Source organism: Colobus angolensis, unplaced genomic scaffold, assembly GCF_000951035.1.
Source record: "Colobus angolensis palliatus isolate OR3802 unplaced genomic scaffold, Cang.pa_1.0 Scaffold366, whole genome shotgun sequence".
NCBI classification, from domain to species: domain Eukaryota; kingdom Metazoa; phylum Chordata; class Mammalia; order Primates; family Cercopithecidae; genus Colobus; species Colobus angolensis.
In genome coordinates, this window is record NW_012116999.1 from 2,108,896 (window position 1) to 2,126,595 (window position 17,700).

General features: G+C 43.2%; 1 protein-coding gene across 1 annotated transcript in view; it reads left to right on the forward strand.

Moving 5' to 3' along the window:
* The window catches only part of TRPC5 (transient receptor potential cation channel, subfamily C, member 5), a 326,052-nt gene that overhangs the window by 128,695 nt on the left and 179,657 nt on the right, over positions 1-17,700 (forward strand). Inside the window, exon 2 of the mRNA XM_011953532.1 lies at positions 5,045-5,443. Coding sequence (XP_011808922.1) covers positions 5,066-5,443 — 378 coding nt within the window. The 5' untranslated portion in view covers positions 5,045-5,065. The remainder of the gene's footprint in view (positions 1-5,044; positions 5,444-17,700) is intronic.

Consider the following 17,700-nt stretch of genomic DNA (forward strand, 5'->3'; position numbering starts at 1 on the left):
CTGTAAAGGATTTTATTTCTCCTTCACTTATGAAGCTTAGTTTGGCTGGATATGAAATTCTGGGTTGAAAATTCTTTTCTTTCAGAATGTTGAATATTGGCCCCCACTCTCTTCTGGCTTGGAGAGTTTCTGTTGAGAGATCTGCTGTTAGTCTTATGGGCTTTCCTTTGTGGGTAACCCGACCTTTCTCTCTTGCTGCCCTTAACATTTTACCTTCATTTCAACTTTGGTGAATCTGACAATTATGTGTCTTGGAGTTGCTCTTCTGGAGGAGTATCTTTGTGGCGTTCTCTGTATTTCCTGAATTTGAATGTTGGCCTGCCTTGCTAAGTTGGGGAAGTTCTCCTGGATAATATCCTGCAGAGTGTTTTCCAACTTGGTTCCATTCTCCCCGTCACTTTCAGGTACACCTATCAGACGTACATTTGGTCTTTTTACATAGCCCCATATTTCTTGGAGGCTTTGTTCATTTCTTGTTACTCTTTTTTCTCTAAACTTCTCTTCTCGCTTCATTTCATTCATTTGATCTTCAATCACTGATACCCATTCTTCCAGTTGATCGAGTCAGTTACTGAAGTTTGTGCATTTGTCACATAGTTCTCATGTTATGGTTTTCATCTCTATCAGGTCGTTTATGGACTTCTCTGCCTTGGTTAATCTAGTCAGCCATTTGTCAATCTTTTTTCAAGGTTTTTAGTTTCTTTGCACTGGGTTCGTAATTCCTCCTTTAGCTCAGAGAAGTTTGATTGTCTGAAGTCTTCTTCTCTCAACTCATCAAAGTCATTCTCTGTCCAGCTTTGTTCCATTGCTGATGAGGAGCTGTGTTCCTTTGGAGGGGGAGAGGTGCTCTCACTTTTAGAATTTCCAGCTTTTCTGTACTGCTTTTTCCCCATCTTTGTGGTTTCATCTACCTTTGGTCTTTGATGATGGTGACGTACTAATGGGGTTTTGGTGTGGATGCCCTTTCTGTTTGTTATTTTTCCTTTTAACAGTCAGGACCCTCAGCTGCATGTCTGTTGGAGTTTGCTCGAGGTCCACTCGAAACCATTTGCCTGGGTATCAGCAGCGGAGGTTGCAGAAGAGTGAATATTGCTGAACAGTAAATGTTGCTGTCTAATCGTTCCTCTGGAAGCTTCGTCTCAGAAGTATACCCAGCCATGTGAGGTGTGAGGTGTCAGTCTGCCCCTAGTGGGGGATGTCTCCCACTTAGGCTACTCAGGGGTCAGGGACCCACTTGAGCAGACAATCTGTCCGTTCTCAGATCTCAAACCCCGTGCTGGGAACACCACTACTCTCTTCAAAGCTGTCAGACAGGGACATTTACATCTTCAGAGGTTTCTGCTGCCTTTTGTTTGGCTATTCCCTGTCCCCAGAGGTGGAGTCTACAGAGGCAAGCAAGCCTCCTTGAGGTTCGGTGGGCTCCACCCAGTTCGAGCTTCCCGGCTGCTTTGTTTAGCTACTTAAGCCTCAGCAATGGCGGGCGCCCCTCCCCCAGCCTTGCTGCTGCCTTGCAGTTAGATCTCAGACTGCTGTGCTAGCAATGAGGGAGGTTCCGTTTGTGTGGGACCGTCCGCCAGGCACGGGATGTAATCTCCTGGTGTGCCGTTTGCTAAGACCCTTGGTAAAGCACAGTATTAGGGTGGGAGTGACCCGATTTTCCAGGTGTTGTGTGTCACAGTTTCCCTTGGCTAGGAAAGGGAATTCCCTTCCCCCTTGTGCTTCCCAGGTGAGACAATGCCTCACCCTGCTTCGACTCTCACTCGTTGGGCTGCATCCACTGTCCTGCCCCCACTGTCTAACACGCCCCAGTGAGAAGACCCTAGTACCTCAGTTGGAAATGCAGAATCACCTGTCTTCTGTGTTGCTCACACTGGGAGCTGGAAGCTGGAGCTATTCCTATCCGGCCATCTTGGCGTGGATCCCCAAATAATACATTCTTAAAAGATACCAGAAACTCCATCACTAGCTACTTATTCTCAGAATGATGGCACAGTAGGCCTAACAGCAAGCATGCAGAGAAAGGATTGGCCTCTGAGCCTGGAGTGAGGCTGAGGCTAAACCTATGAGTCAGGGTCAAGTGGCTGCAGCTGGGGGGATTGGAAAAGGGCAAAGAATTAGGCAAGTCATTAGACAGCTATATGAGTCTGCATGACAACAGACAATGAAGGAAACCCATTTTTGCATTATTCTCTATTCATAGTATAGAGGTGGGCATGACTACTTAACAGAGCTTTCCAAGGCTGGATACCAGACCCCTCCTTTACCCTCCATCACTTCACCCCCATTCTTTTAGCCAGACATTGCTTTAATTCCAAAGTCACAGCAATGTTCCTAATGAAGGAATTCATGTTAATATCTTACTCGTGTTTAGCCATGTGATTTATTATTTCATCCAGGGGTAGTTTTGGCAATGTAGTCCCTTAAACTAAGAGTGACTCCAATGATACAATCTCAGGCAAACCTTTGTAGAATTATTTTTTCTAAAGAGGAATACTATTAAGGCCTCTTATAACAGAGCCCACTGGAAAATTACATAGACCAGACTAATTCCAACTGCAGGAGATGAAAATTAAATCTGGACTTTGAACTGACTATATATCATCCAATTATACTTGCCTCAAGTTACAAATTACCATGATTTTACTGTTGTCTCTCTTCACTACTTTAACCCATGCATCTGGCACATAGTGAGAATTCAATGAATGGTACTGTTTGTTGCCTTCATTGTGATTACCATTAGGGGCAGTGGTAGTAATAGTGCCACTCTAGTACCTGGCACCATGCCTGGGCCATGTTAAATATTCAAAACTAATGATTATTTTTATAACTTTATTGCCCCAGCTTCTGGCATAGTGCCTGGCACATAATAGGTCACCAATTTAGTTTCCTTCTTTCTCACCTTTCCCTGGGATGCAATATTCTTCTGCTTCCCCCACAACTGTGCCTTACTAAAGGAGTTGCAGATCTTCCTGTAGCAGTAATACTTCCTGTAGCAATACCACCACCAGTGATACCATCTGAAAGGACATCTAGCCTTTTCTTCCATGGTAGCCTCTTAAATGGCAAATGGGTAGCAAGTGTTCAGGACCATTTTTCAGATGGGGATACCAAGATTATGAGCTATTGCCTTGGAATGTTAGCTCACTTCTAATCCCTATATTCTATTAAGTTGAAAAAATAAGACCCCTCGCATTCCGCCCAACCCATCACCCAACTAGGCTATAACTGTTCTCATCATCTTTCTTGTTGTACTCGGCAGTGCCTAGACTGCCCCTACACTTTCATGTTTAATTCATCCTCCAAGGATTAGCCTAAGAGCTACCATCTTTATGAAACTTTCTGTGAGACCTCCAGCCTTCAATGAGCAGGGTTCTGTTGTTTCCTGTCCCCCAGCAGGGGCTAGCAGAGTGCTAGACACAATAGGTACTCTCAGTGTGTTTGTACTGATTAAATAAATAGAAGCTAATTGGGTTGTTGATCCTCACTTTAGGAGGTCACACTATCCCTTCTCTCTCCAACTCATGTTTGTTTACAAGGTAAAGGCAGGGAGGCAGTCTACAATTAGTATCATTAAAGTTTTGTGTTGTGTATTGGCAAATATAAGTGCTGCTTTCCTTTAGCCACTTTCACTACTTTCACTTTACTTGAAAGTAGTGAAAGAATGTATCAGTGCTTCTTGAGGCAGTGAAACAGCACCCTGTTCTCTTGGGATTTAGATGTGGAGAGCAATTTGTCATTTGGACCTGCTCAGGGCAAGATGCAACACTCACCTTCAAATACTAACTTCCCAGAAGGTCACAAGCACGTGAACTGCAAATGCCACTTGATATAAGATATGCCTCTCCCTCTGCCAAAGCAGAGATGTTCATTACCTGGAAGACTGAGGTAAATGTTTGTGGAAGCTTCATGTCTTTATCTTTTCTTACAACCAGAAGGTGAGAAAAGAGGCTCTTTATCACATTTCCATGTCCTTTAGCTGGAAAAACAGTTAAGTAATTGGAATAGGTCCATCCAAACTCAGCCTCCAGAGGGGCCTGGAGGCCTCAGGGATGAGAGGAAAAGTAGAGCCAACACCCAATAGATCTGAGCCTCATTTTCTCCCTTGGAGAGGATAATCATTCCCGTCTCACAGGGATACTACAGGGAGTTAATGAGGAATGTGTATAAATTTTATCTGTAAACTATGAGGCAAGAGCTCTATACTGTGATTCATTCTATGTGATTGAAGACAAAGGCTGTCTTTTTACCTTCGTCTCCGAGAGAAAGTTTAAACACATTGTAGGAGCTCAATAAGTACGTTTTTACTTTAAAATGAACTCTATTAAATATAACCTGGATTTAGGTATGATACAAATAAAATAGACCATTCACTTATCAGAATTTAATCAGATTCTCAGATCTGTTAGCTTTTCATTTGAAACGGCAGAGGAAAAAATCATGAGAGGGCACAGAGGGTACATGCTTATCTTTTGCAGTTGACTTTGGCCTATTGGAGTCAATACCCCTTCCCCCAGTGAGCAGCAGCAAGAAGCAGGGTTGCAGTTAGAACTGAAATAGGATTTCAATCCAGGATGTGCATCTGGGACAGTTGCAAATGTAATCTTGAAAATTAGCATAGGACCAGAGACCTAGAACCTGAAGGAAATTGGCCAAAGATGATTTAACTCTCACAATAGCTTTATGAGGTAGGAATTATTCTGTAGCACAGGACCTGGCACACAGTAAGCAGTCACTAAATGATAACTGCTAGTAATATTATTAAGATTGATAACCTTAGTAATAATAAATAAAGCACAGGGGGCTTGAGTAACTTATTTAAGGCCACGGAACTGGTAAGTCATAAAACCAGGATTTAAGCCCAGGACTTCCTGACCCCAAAGACTGGGCTTTTTCTGTTATACTTCTTTGTGAGAGGAAAAAAGATTGTGTCATTGAAGTAGTTTAGGATTTTCTAACCCCTTAGCAGGGCTGCCTCCATAACTGGCCACTTGAGACCTCCAAGTATCTAAGGATATTTTTGGTCTTTCTCTGTTTCCTCACTCAGCTTTCTAAATTGCTATGAACCATGGCCCAACTGTACTACAAAAAGGTCAACTACTCACCGTACAGAGACCGCATCCCCCTGCAAATTGTGAGGGCTGAGACAGAGCTCTCTGCGGAGGAGAAGGCCTTCCTCAATGCTGTGGAGAAGGGGGACTATGCCACTGTGAAGCAGGCCCTTCAGGAGGCTGAGATCTACTATAATGTCAACATCAACTGCATGGACCCCCTGGGCCGGAGTGCCCTGCTCATTGCCATTGAGAACGAGAACCTGGAGATCATGGAGCTACTGCTGAACCACAGTGTGTATGTGGGTGATGCATTGCTCTATGCCATACGCAAGGAAGTGGTGGGCGCTGTGGAGCTTCTGCTCAGCTACAGGCGGTCCAGTGGAGAGAAGCAGGTAAGAGAAATTCTTACAGGCTGGGAAATAACCGGGCACAACAGGGCACCAAGTCAGAAGCCCTGAAACTAGGGAAGGTTAGGTGGTGTGGAATTGAGAAACCCTATCTCAGAAATTGCACCAGTGATCTCAGGTAGCATCCAGAGCTACCCTGCGTGGCCCATGCTGAGTTTTACTGATTTACCTTTTCCTTATAAGTGTTTGCCCATATACATTCAGTACTCACTCAATGTACTTAGCAACCCAATGATGTGTTCTTTGTTTCCAGACTATTCAAGCCCCTTCTAACCTTCATACACCCTGCTTTCTATCTTCAGTTTCCTCCTCTACTCAAAGGTTATATTCTAGAAAAGGAGAGACAGAATACAGACTTGGGCTTTCTACTTCTCATCAGCCTCTGTCTGAAGACAATACAGGAGGCCTTTAAACTTGAGTGCCATGGTGCAGATGCTTATGGAATAAGGCCTCGTATATTTTCCCAGTACCTGTCAAGTGACTGCATTCCACCTCTAGATGTTTGGGGTTTTGCCTCTGTGATTCTCATATCCTCCAAGGCACCTAGGTTTGATATTCTGAAGTCATCTATTATTTGTCTGTCTCCCTTGCCCCCATGTTCAATCCCCGAGTCCTGTGGTTCCTTCCTTCCAAATATCTTTCATATAATTTCTTTCCTCTCTAGTTCATCTTTCACCAGTCTGGCTCTGGCTCTCAACATCTCTCTCTTAGATGAGTGGTTCCTAAAGTGTGGTCCCTTGACTAGTAGCATCAGCATTACCTGGGAACTTGTTAGAAGTGCAAATTCTCAGGCCTCCGCCACAGCCCTGTTGAATCAGAAACTCTGGGATGGGGCCCCAACAAGCCCTCCAGAAGATTCTCATATACAATCAAGTTTGAGAACTGCTGTCCTAGATTAATATAAAGCTCTTCTAACCGATCTCCTTGTCTCTAGCATGTTCCCCTCTCTCAAATCTCAAGCAATAATGCTGCCTTATTCTCCCTAAAATAGCATTATGAGCCTATCATTCCTGTGCATCCTTTTGCAGCTTCCCTTCTGCTGTCTAAAGGTTGACTGAAAACGAACTTACAATAGGCAGATGAATAGGAGAAAAGGGCATACAAAATTTATTAACAGGCATATGGACATGGAAACCATGCACAAAGTTTGAGGCTCAAAGAAATGTCAGATGTTTGAGACATAAATACTCTCTTCATAGGGGAGAAATGTATGGACCTGGGAGGCAAACATTACTATATACATGATTATCTTTGGACTCTGGATGGTGCCAAGAAGTTAAGGAAAAGTGAGGGGTGAAACTGCACAAGAACTAATGCTGTCTTTTTTTTCTTAAATTTCCATAGATTATTGCAGAGCAGGTAGTGTTTGGTTACGTGAGTAAGTTCTTTGGTGGAAATTTGGGAGATTTTGGTGCACCCATCACCTGAGCAGTATATACTACAGCCTATTTGTAGTCTCTTATTCCTCTCCCCCTTCCCACCCTTGCCCCCGAGTCCCCAAAGTCCATTGTGTCATTCTTATGCCTTTGCATCCTTATAGCTTAGCTCCCACTTATGAGTGAGAATACACGATGCTTGTTTTTCCATTCCTGAATTACTTCACTTAGGAAAATGGTCTCCAGTCTCATCCAGGTGGCTGCATATGCCATTAATTAATTCCTTTTTTTTTTTTTGAGAGAGTCTCACTCAGTCACCCAGGCTGGAGTGCAGTGGTGCGATCTCGCCTCACTGCAAGCTCCACCTCCTGGGTTGATGCCATTCTCCTGCCTCAGCCTCCCGAGAAGCTGGGACTACAGGTGCCTGCCACCACGCACGGCTAATTTTTTTCTATTTTTTAGTAGAGACAGGGTTTCACCGTGTTAGCCAGGATGGTTTTGAGCTCCTGACCTCGGGATCCACACACCTCGGCCTCCCAAAGTGCTGGGATTACAGGCGTGAGCCACCGTGCCCGGCCAATTCATTACTTTTTATGGCTAAGTAGTATTCCATTGTATATATATGCCACAGTTTCTTTACCCACTAGTTGATTGATGGGCATTTGGGTTGGTTCCACGTTTTTGCAATTGTGAATTGTTCTGCTATAAACTTGTGTGTGCAAGTATCTTTTTCATATAATGACTTCTTTTCCCCTGGGTAGATACCCAGTAGTGGGATTGCTGGATCAAATGATAGTTCTACTTTTAGTTCTTTAAGGAATCTCCATACTGTTTTCCATAGTGGTTATACTAGTTTACATTCACACCAGCAGCATAGAAGTGTTCCCTGTTCACTGCATCCACACCAACATCTACTATTTTTTTAATTTTTTGATTATGGCCATTCTAGCAGGAGTGAGGTGGTATCACACTGTGGTTTTGATTTGCATTTCCCTGATCATCAGTGATGTTGAGCATTTTTTCATATGTTTGTTGGCCATCTGTATATCTTCTTCTGAGAATTGTCTATTCATGTCCTTAGCCCACTTTTTGATGGGATTGTTGTTGTTGATTTGCTTGAGATTTTCATTGTGGATTCTGGATATTAGTCCTTTGTCAGATGTATAGATTGTGAAGATTTTTTTCCCACTCTGTGAGTTCTTTGTTAACTCTGCTGACTGTTCCTTTTGCTGTGCAAAATCTCCTGAGCTTAATTAAGTTCCAGCAATTGATCTTTGTTTTTATTGCATTTGCTTTTGAGTTCTTAGTCATGAAATCCTTGCCTAAGCCAATATCTAGAAGGGTTTTTCCAATGTTATCTTCTAGAATTTTTAGAGTTTCAGGTCTTAGGTTTAAATCCTTAATCCATCTTGAGTTGATGTTTGTATAAGGTGAGAGATGAGGATCCAGTTTCATTCTCTTACATGTGGCTCGCCAATTATCCCAACACCATTTGTTGAAAAGGGTGTCCTTTCTCCACATTATGTTTTCTTATTATGCAGATAAAGTCCCCTAGGTAATCTCTTGGAGCTGCCCTCAGACAAATACATGAAAAGTCCATTGGGTCATGGTGATGACTGCCCATCTCTTCTCCGTGGTTGATCTTTCTTGGTTATTTGATCAGATTTCTAGGGAGGGAGTCTTAAGACGACTGCATTTCTTTTGGAAAGAAGCTTCTTTACTCAGATAAGGAAGTTACAGAGTCCCTCAGGGTGTATCCTTAAAAAGGATCAGAGAGACAGGGAGGTGGACAAAGGTCAGAAAGAGAGAGCTCAGTTTTGAGGCTTATTTTTGAAGCCTTTCCACTTTCCTTTTTTTTTTTCTTTTGGAGATGGAGTCTCACTCTGTCACCCAAGCTAGAGTGCAGTGGTGCAATGTCAGCTCACTGCAAACTCCACATCCTGGGTTCAAGCAATTCTCCTGCATCAGCCTCCCAAGTAGCTAGGACTAGAGGCACACACCTCCATGCCCAGCTAATTTTTTTTATTTTAGTAGAGACAGGGTTTCACTGTGTTGCCCAGGCTGGTCTCGAACTCCTGAGCTCAGGCAATCCGCCCACCTCAGCCTCCCAAAGTGCTAGGATTACAGGCATGAGTCACCGTGCCCAGCGGCCTTTCCATTTTTCAAAGCACTCAGCATGCTTAAGTGCCATATTTTGGGGAATTATTTTCTGTACCCCAACACTTTCAATAACTACAATGTCTCCTCATTAGAAAAGAAACCAATCCATGAAGCTTGGCACCTCAATGCCCTCATGCAATGGTCTTTCCAGTCCTGTATTCCCCTAGCCCCTTCTAAACACCCCTCAAGTCAGACAGGTCTCTCTTCACTATCTCTCTTCTTTAGGAACACAGAATTAGGCACATAGTAGGGACAAAAAAATACTGAATCATCGAAATTGGAATACCTCAACACTTTCCAAAAAGTAGAAATAATACATAACAAAACCAAAATTGCAAATTTCTTAGAAATAGTAATAATAGAAACACTCAGCATAAAATCTAATGGTATATGGCCAAAGCTGAGTTTAAAGGAAATTCATAGCTTTCATATTTGCCTAATTAAACACAAAAGAATGAAAATAAACTTAATTATAACTCACAGACTAAGAATTGTAATAAATGGAGCAGAAAGCAAAGACACTATGTTATAATAAAAGTTCCTTGAGTAAAGGGCCTGAATCCCCTTCCGCCATCAGCATTTAACACAGTATCAAGAGAATAGGACTCTCTCTTGTTCACTGCTGTATTACATCACTAGAAAAGTTATTGGTACATCACCGACACTTCATAAATGTTTATTTAATGAATGAGTAACATACAACCCACACTGTGCTAAGTACCTGACATGGCTTATCCCATTCAATCCTCTTAGCAACTCTATTAGGTAGACAGTATTATTATCATCCCTATTTTACCATAAGAAAAATTGAGGCCAGCTACAGTGGCTCATGCCTGTAATCCCAGCACTTTGGGATTTACCCGAGGTGGGCAGATCACGTGAGCTCAGGAGTTCAAGACCAGCCTGGGAGAAACCTGGTCTCTACTTAAAATACAAAAATTAGCTGGGTGTGGTAGCGCAGGCCTATAATCCCAGCTACTCAGGAGGCTAAGACAGGAGGATCGCTTGAACCGAGGAAACGGAGGGTGCAGTGAGCCAAGATTGTGCCGCTGTACTCCAGCCTGGGTGGCAGAGAGACACTCTCTCTCAAAATAAATAAATAAATAAGAAAAATTGAGTCACAGGATGATTAGGTCAATTGTCCAAGATCACAGCTAGTAAATGTGAGAGCCAGCATTCAAACCCAGGCATCCCAGCTCTTGAACACACTCTCTTAACCACTAAGCCACACTACTTCCCTAGCAGTCTGAGTAAGTCAGGATTCCCTGCATAGAAGTTCTGAGACAAAGTAGATCAATGGAGGATATATCAGCCCTCTGGAAAGGAGGGGCCTGAAGGATTTGGATGACTAGCAAAGCAGAGAGGTGTGAATATGTTCCTGACTTGACTCAGTCCACCTCACCATCCCCATTAAAACTTGTATGCTTTATTCCCCATTTCCCCAGAGCCCTGCCAAGTGCCTGGGTGATTTAATGTGCTATTCTGTGCTATTCTACACTAAGGCTTACCCAGCTACCCTGCTCCATAATGACCTTGCCCACCTCTGAGAATCTGCAGCCCATTGGCTCTTCCCTTCACTTGACACCACTCACATGTCATTTTGTACTATTGTCTAGCCTTACTTGTGTAAATGTCTGATCTCTGTAATTAGATTGCTTCTCAAATGTGAGGCAAAAATCTAATGCTCAATGGTTTCCATGTTTCCCTCATCAGTACTTAACCCAGTGCCTAGTACATGATAGGTGATATATAAATGTTTGCTGAGGAACATGAAAGAGTTAAGTGAATTTTCCAGAAAAGCATATGACTTGCTGATTGAACAAGACCCTCTGGACTTTCATATGCAACTTGATTTAACTTTATTACTGTTTGGGGAATGAGGAGATCACAGAGAAGGTTCCAAGAAGGAGGCTAGTAATGCCAGCTCTGCCTGAGTTTTGAAAGTGGGCCAAGTTCTCATTTGATGGCCCTCATTTCCTCCATCTTTCCCTTATGCTCTAGTGAATGCTGAGACTCTGCCAGTCAGGAAGAAAGACACTAGGCAAACTTATACTAAAGTGCAAGCAAAGGCATGGCCTCCCTGGGGAAAGGTAGTACTTAACTTTAGAGGAATGAACCCACTGACAGTGGAAAGTCAATCCTATGGAACCTGGGTAAAGCTACTTGGCTCAGGCAGGTTTTTATCAGGATCCTTTCATACACATTCCCAATATAAGACCTACTCTGTCCATACTTAGCTATCACACTGTATGTTCAAACCCACAAAGTTAGCAGCTCCATTCACAAGTCTCTTCAGCAGCCTTCTCCTCCCTTTCTCCTCTCTCCCTCTAACCCCCACCATGAGCCTCTGCTAAATTTCATTTTCTTCCATTGCTCTGACAATCGCTGTGATAAGTCATATGTCAGTAACTGTAACTGTCACAGTACTGGAGCCCTGTCTTTCTGAGAGATAGAAACAAAGTTTGTTTACCTGGGAGCCATCAGGGATGTGAGCAAACACAGACCTTCTGAAGGACCTTTGGTCCAGGTGGACAAGCCATTTTCAGGAAGGCCTTTCTCCCACACATGGAATTCAAACAACTGCTCTTTTTCACTGAGTCCCTCCCTTATCTCTCCAGGAGACTGGGCACAGTTGACCTCCATCACTCTTGGGAAGATAAACCACTGCCTTCCTTGGCTTTACTGGGCAAGGGCTTTAGCTCCAGGCTAGCAGTAAGAAGCTGTCTGCTCTGTCCTTATCCCAGACTCTTTTTTTTTTTTTTTTTTGAGGCGGAGTCTCGCTCTGTCGCCCGGACTGGAGTGCAGTGGCCCGATCTCAGCTCACTGCAAGCTCCGCCTCCCGGGTTTACGCCATTCTCCTGCCTCAGCCTCCAGAGTAGCTGGGACTACAGGCGCCTGCCACCTCGCCCGGCTAGTTTTTTTGTATTTTTAGTAGAGACGGGGTTTCACCGTGTTAGCCAGGATGGTCTCGATCTCCTGACCTTGTGATCCGCCCGTCTCAGCCTCCCAAAGTGCTGGGATTACAGGCTTGAGCCACCGCGCCCAGCCCTATCCCAGACTCTTGTGCTCTTCCCCCTCTTTTAGTCTATCATCTCAGACAAAGGTCAGGGGCTGGGCATAAGGGACTGACAGTAACTTAGTGGATCAACTTTGATATGGAGACCTTCACTTTTAATAAGACGAACTCTTTAAAAAGATGATGATACTCTATCAGGTAGAATTTTCTGCACCAAACAGTGGTGTGTGTGCCTATGTATGTCTGTGTGTGTGTACATTATATGTTACTCTGTGGTCTTGCTATGCCAGAAATCTGACCCTCTTGGCCCACTCCCTAATCACTGTGGCCTGTTTACTTAGGGGTAGATTTTGACAACCTGAGAAATTTGTGATTTTTGTTGGGTAAATCATCTGAAATTGGTCTCAGAATTCAAAATTCTTGAGACAACATAAGGTCTAATGCCCACTATTTCTGGTCTATTATGCTTGCTACCTTTGAACCACTGACTGTGGAAACCATTAGAGGAGTACTGTCATCAGGGAGAGCAAATCCAAGCGCAATTCAGAGAGGAGACTCATGGCTGTGCATGCTCAAAACCAGCTCTAAATCAATTGTTGTGCACATGAGAAACTTGTCAAAATGCAGATTTCTGAGCCCCACTACATACCTACGGAATCAGAATCTTGGAGTTTAGGCCTGAAATCAGAATTTTAACAAATGCGCCTCCACCTGTTTCTAGGTAAGAGGTCCACGTACCTCTCTGTATTTGTTTCCTAGGGCTGCCATAATAACTTACCACAAATTGGGTCACTTAAAACAACAAAAATGTCTTCTCTCACAGCTCAAGAGGTCAGAAGTCTGATAAGAATGTATCAGTATTATTTTCTTCTGGAGGGAGAATCTGTTCCATGCCTCTCTGCCAGTCTCTGGTGGTTGCTGATAATCCTCTGTGTACCTTGGCTTATAGCTGCGTCACTACAATCTCTGCCTTTGTTGTCAGAGTTCTCCTCTGTATGTTTCTTCTCGGTCTCTGTAGCTTTCTTCTGTGTCTCTGTATCTAAATCTTCCTCTCCTTTTTATTATGAAGATAACAGTCATTCGATTTAGTGCCCACCCTAATCCAAGATGACCTCATCTTAACTTGATTAAGTCTGCAAAGATCCTTCTTCCAAATAAGGTCACATCCACAAGTACCAAGAGTTAAGACTTGAACATATCTTTTGGGGGACACAGTTCAACCCGCTATACTCTCTATGAGAAATACTTGTCTAAACAAGTGGTTCTCAAACATTTTCAGCAATAGAGTATTTCATTAAATGAAAACCCACTCAGATGCAAAACAGACTCAAGCAGAGCTTCCCTAGTTTAAGTGCAGGTTGGGTTTCAAACCCACTTGTTCATTTTCTCTCTCTCTCTCTCTCTCTCTCTCTCTCTCTGTCTCTCTCTCTCTCTCTCTCACACACACACACACAGACACACACACACACACACTCTTCTACTCCCACACCTCCTTGGCCCCTGAGGAGTGAGCACAGCTTAAAAGCCACTGGCCTACAAGACAGAGTGACAGACTCTAATTCACCATTCTTGGTGCACCATTCATGGTGCAAGCCAGCTTGTAGCTAACAGTGTGACCTTGGGCAAGTCACAGAATCTTTCTGTAGCTCAACTTCACCATCTGCAAAATGAAGCTAACAATACCTAGCCCTACCTAATCCAGAAACCCATTGTGAGAAAGAAATAAGGTTAAGATACATCCAAGTCTTTTGAAAAAAAGGTTTGAAAAATGCTACACAGAGATCAATAACTATTATTTTCAGCTTTACTCCATCCATTTGACTTAGCATGTCGTATGGTATGGAGAGACCAGCTGGCAAATGGTAATCCTCACAAGGCACCACCAGTGGAGTGAGAGGAAGAGGCTGGTAAACAAGCCAACTTAGTTCTAAGATTACCTCCTTCTGCCTGGCCCTGATGGCAATGCTCTCCCGTCTGTTGCCAGGCAATCTGCATGACCTCAAAGTCATCTTTCCTTTTTCACTAGAATCTAAAGATTTGAGCAACAGGGAGGTAGAGTTTCTGGCCTCTGTATCAACAACCCACCCAAGTAATTTTCTTTCTTGGTCACTTGCGTCAATGCAAGCAGGTGAAAAGAGGCTAAGCCAACCTTCTCCCCATGGCCCGCCCCTCTGGGCTCTTCCATAATTACTCATTTGTCTGTAGCAGATGGCTCAAAATTAAAATTGGTCTCACAGATGAGCTAGAGAGATTGAATCTCAACAACACTGGTAAGTGTTTATGTTGAGATTATAGAAAATCAGCAACAGGACACTTCATTTACTCCTCCTCCTATCTGATTTTTTGTCTCAGGCTGAGATTACACAGTGTGGAGGGGGACACAGAGGGCCTGGAAAAAGGTGACTGGATCATGGAGAAGGAACGTAAAATGTCTAGCCTATAAATCTCAAATACTTAATATGAAAGCAGAAATTCAAGGAGAAAATTATAAAAGCCATCCTGCTATTTATAGATAACCTGCAGTGGTAGAAAGACCATAGGCTTTGAAGTCAGCCACTTATTAGATGTGTTTCCTTGGACAAATAATTTAATCTCTCCAAACCCCAATTTCTTCATCTGTAACTAGGAATGATAATGAAGTCTATTTCATAGTGTTACAGTGAGAATCACATGAAATAATACATGCATATTACTCAGAAGAGTTCATGATATCTAGTAAGTACTCAATAAAAGGTAGCTAGTATTACTCCTACTCCCACTAGTTGAAGCCATGCTGCTCAGATCACCTACTGGCTAATGTCATTTATTCATTCAAAAAAATATATTAAGCACCCGCTAGCACATAGTGGTTAATAATTCAGACTGAACGACCTTGGCAAGGTCATTCACCTTGTTGAAGCATCAGTTTCCTTATATGACAAATAGTTTTAATGATGTGATATCATGATAATTCTGTTTTTTGCTTTGATTCCCATTCCAAAGTCAAACTTATAGGTGAAACCAAAGGATTTTGTCAATCAAATCAAGAAAATAAATCATTTAGTTTAAATTGAGAGAAAAGGACGGAATGACTGCATGGCATCATACTGGCCAAAGTGAAAAACTGAGTTACCTACTCTCATATATCTGTGCTAACTTTCAGTAAACATAGCTTACTTCATTCACAGAATGGAATTGTAGAGAGTTTCAAGATCATGTGGTCTGAAGTGACATGTTCAAGGTCACTCAGCTGAGCCTGAACTGACACAAGTACCTCCTGTTCCCAAAGCTACTCTTTCTACTACCCCACTTTGCCTTTGAGGAATCACCAGAAATGCTACCATTTACGATGGAGCTGCAAATAAATAAAGCAGCTACAAGTAGTGTCTATCAAGAACAATTCATTGATGACAGAGTTTCAGCAAATGATTAGCTCTATTTAGTTGTGTTTAATTTTCAAAGTATTTTTGATTACTAATCATATGGCTCACAATCAAATTGAAATATCCAGTTAGTGCTTTCAAGAAATCCATACTCAGAGTGACATCACCAAGATAGATGGCTGATTAGAGGCACCTAACACTCATCCCCTCCACAAAATGTTCAAAAACAAAAATTAAACAACTACACTTCAACTAGAGTGTCTAAAGGAGAACACCAGAATATAGCAAGGGACTGATGAATATTCCCTGTGGAGCAGGGAATCTCATAATGGCAGTGTAGAGAGGGAATTGAAGCACCCTGCCTCCGTGACCCTGTCTCTCTTGCTGATACTGGCTCAGAGACAGCATGGGCTTCTCATCATGGGGAAAATATAAACAGAAGATCCTCAGCAGCCCTCATTACTGCCATTGACACCTGCAGTCCTTGCTACAGCAGAGTCCCACAGTCCTCACAGACACTGAGCCCAGTTTAGGGAGCTGCCTGGAGTCCATGTGGCTGCGTTGTTCCAGAGGAGGAGCCCACATGGTGTACCCTCCCTCACAGCACTATCTTGAGACTGGAGCCACTGCTAGAATGCATCTTGCTCCGGGGCCAATAGCCACTGTATCTCCCCCTCTCTGAGGCCCCACTGCTATTCCATCATACTCACACAAGTGGCTGCAATGCCACACCCCAGTTGCTTGGAGCCTAGACCCAGTAGAGCAGCTGTGACTTTGACATCCAAGCCTATGTATATGCAGTGCCCTGCATTTCAAGGAACAAGCCACCCTGCACAGTGGGGAAGCCACTTCCACGACTGGTGGAACTGCCACACTTTGCACATCCCTGACCTACCCAGCAGCATCATTACCAGCAAAGCCACACCACCGCCTCTACAAATACCCACAGCCTAGGGTACTGAGGCACTTGCAGACACTATTGATATTGATTATAGCTGAAAAAATTAAACAGAGACTACTTTACTGTGCTTATACAGAAGCAAAGCCAAAGCACCCCACCAAATCAACACCCTAAGACACATCTTCAGGAAAAAGTCTTTCCCTACTGTTAACTTAAAAATCACACAAGATCTATAAATTTAGAAAAGGAGACTATTTATTTTACAGATTAGAGCCTGCAACGTGGTCATATCACAGGCTGGGAAGAATAACCATCAACAAAGACCAGAGACAGGCACATTGAAGGAAGGGTTGGAGTAGGAGCTTTATGCTGAATGGATTAGCTAAACATATATAGTTCAGAGGTTATAAGAGGTGATATGAATATATATATAAAGGTGGTCCTGACATGTGCAAATTGATGAAACATGCATGCAACATACAACTCATGTTCATTTTAAGGTGGAGACTTAACATGTAAATGTATTACAGTTAGGTCCTGTATGTCAAAAGGTGAAGCGGGGACATCAAGGCACTCAAGTGTGCAGCCTCTGTAAACCCGCCAGGACCAGTCCATGGTTGATGCCCGTTTTATCAGGAAAAGTTACTGAAATCAGTCTTTTGTCTAGTCAAAAGAGGAGTGGCTGGGGGCCAGTTAGCATACAGTGAAACTGAATTTGCTTTAACATTGCTTATCTCAAGACCAGTGCTTGTTTAGCTGCTAGAGAAAAAGAATAACCTCATGACAGTAGGAACATAGTTTATTCTCTCTTTTTTTTTTTTTTTTTTTTTATACGTGGTCTCGCTCTGTCGCCCAGGCTGGAGAGCAGTGGTGCGATCTCGGCTGACTTCAATCTCCGCCTCCTGGATTCACGCCATTCTCCTGCCTCAGGCTCCCTAGTAGCTGGGACTACAGGCGCCCGCCACCACACCCAGCTAATTGTTTTTGTATTTTTAGTAGAGATGGGGTTTCATCATGTTAGCCAGGGTGGTCTTGATCTCCTGACCTCGTGATCAGCCCACCTCGGCCTCCCAAAGTGCTGGAATTACAGGCGTGAGCAAAGCCAAAGCACTCCACCAAATCAACACCCTAAGACACATCTTCAGGAAAAAGTCTTTCCCTAATGTTAACTTAAAAATCACACAAGATCTATAAATTTAGAAAAGGAGACTATTTATTTTACAGATTAGAGCCGGAACATAGTTTATTCTTCAAGTGTCAGGGTGCGTGACTTCATGCTTGCCTGACATGGCCTTAGGTTTTGTTTATAATTTGGTACAAAAAGTCCAGATCGCCGGGCGCGGTGGCTCAAGCCTGTAATCCCAGCACTTTGGGAGGCTGAGACGGGCGGATCACGAGGTCAGGAGATCGAGACCATCTTGGCTAAC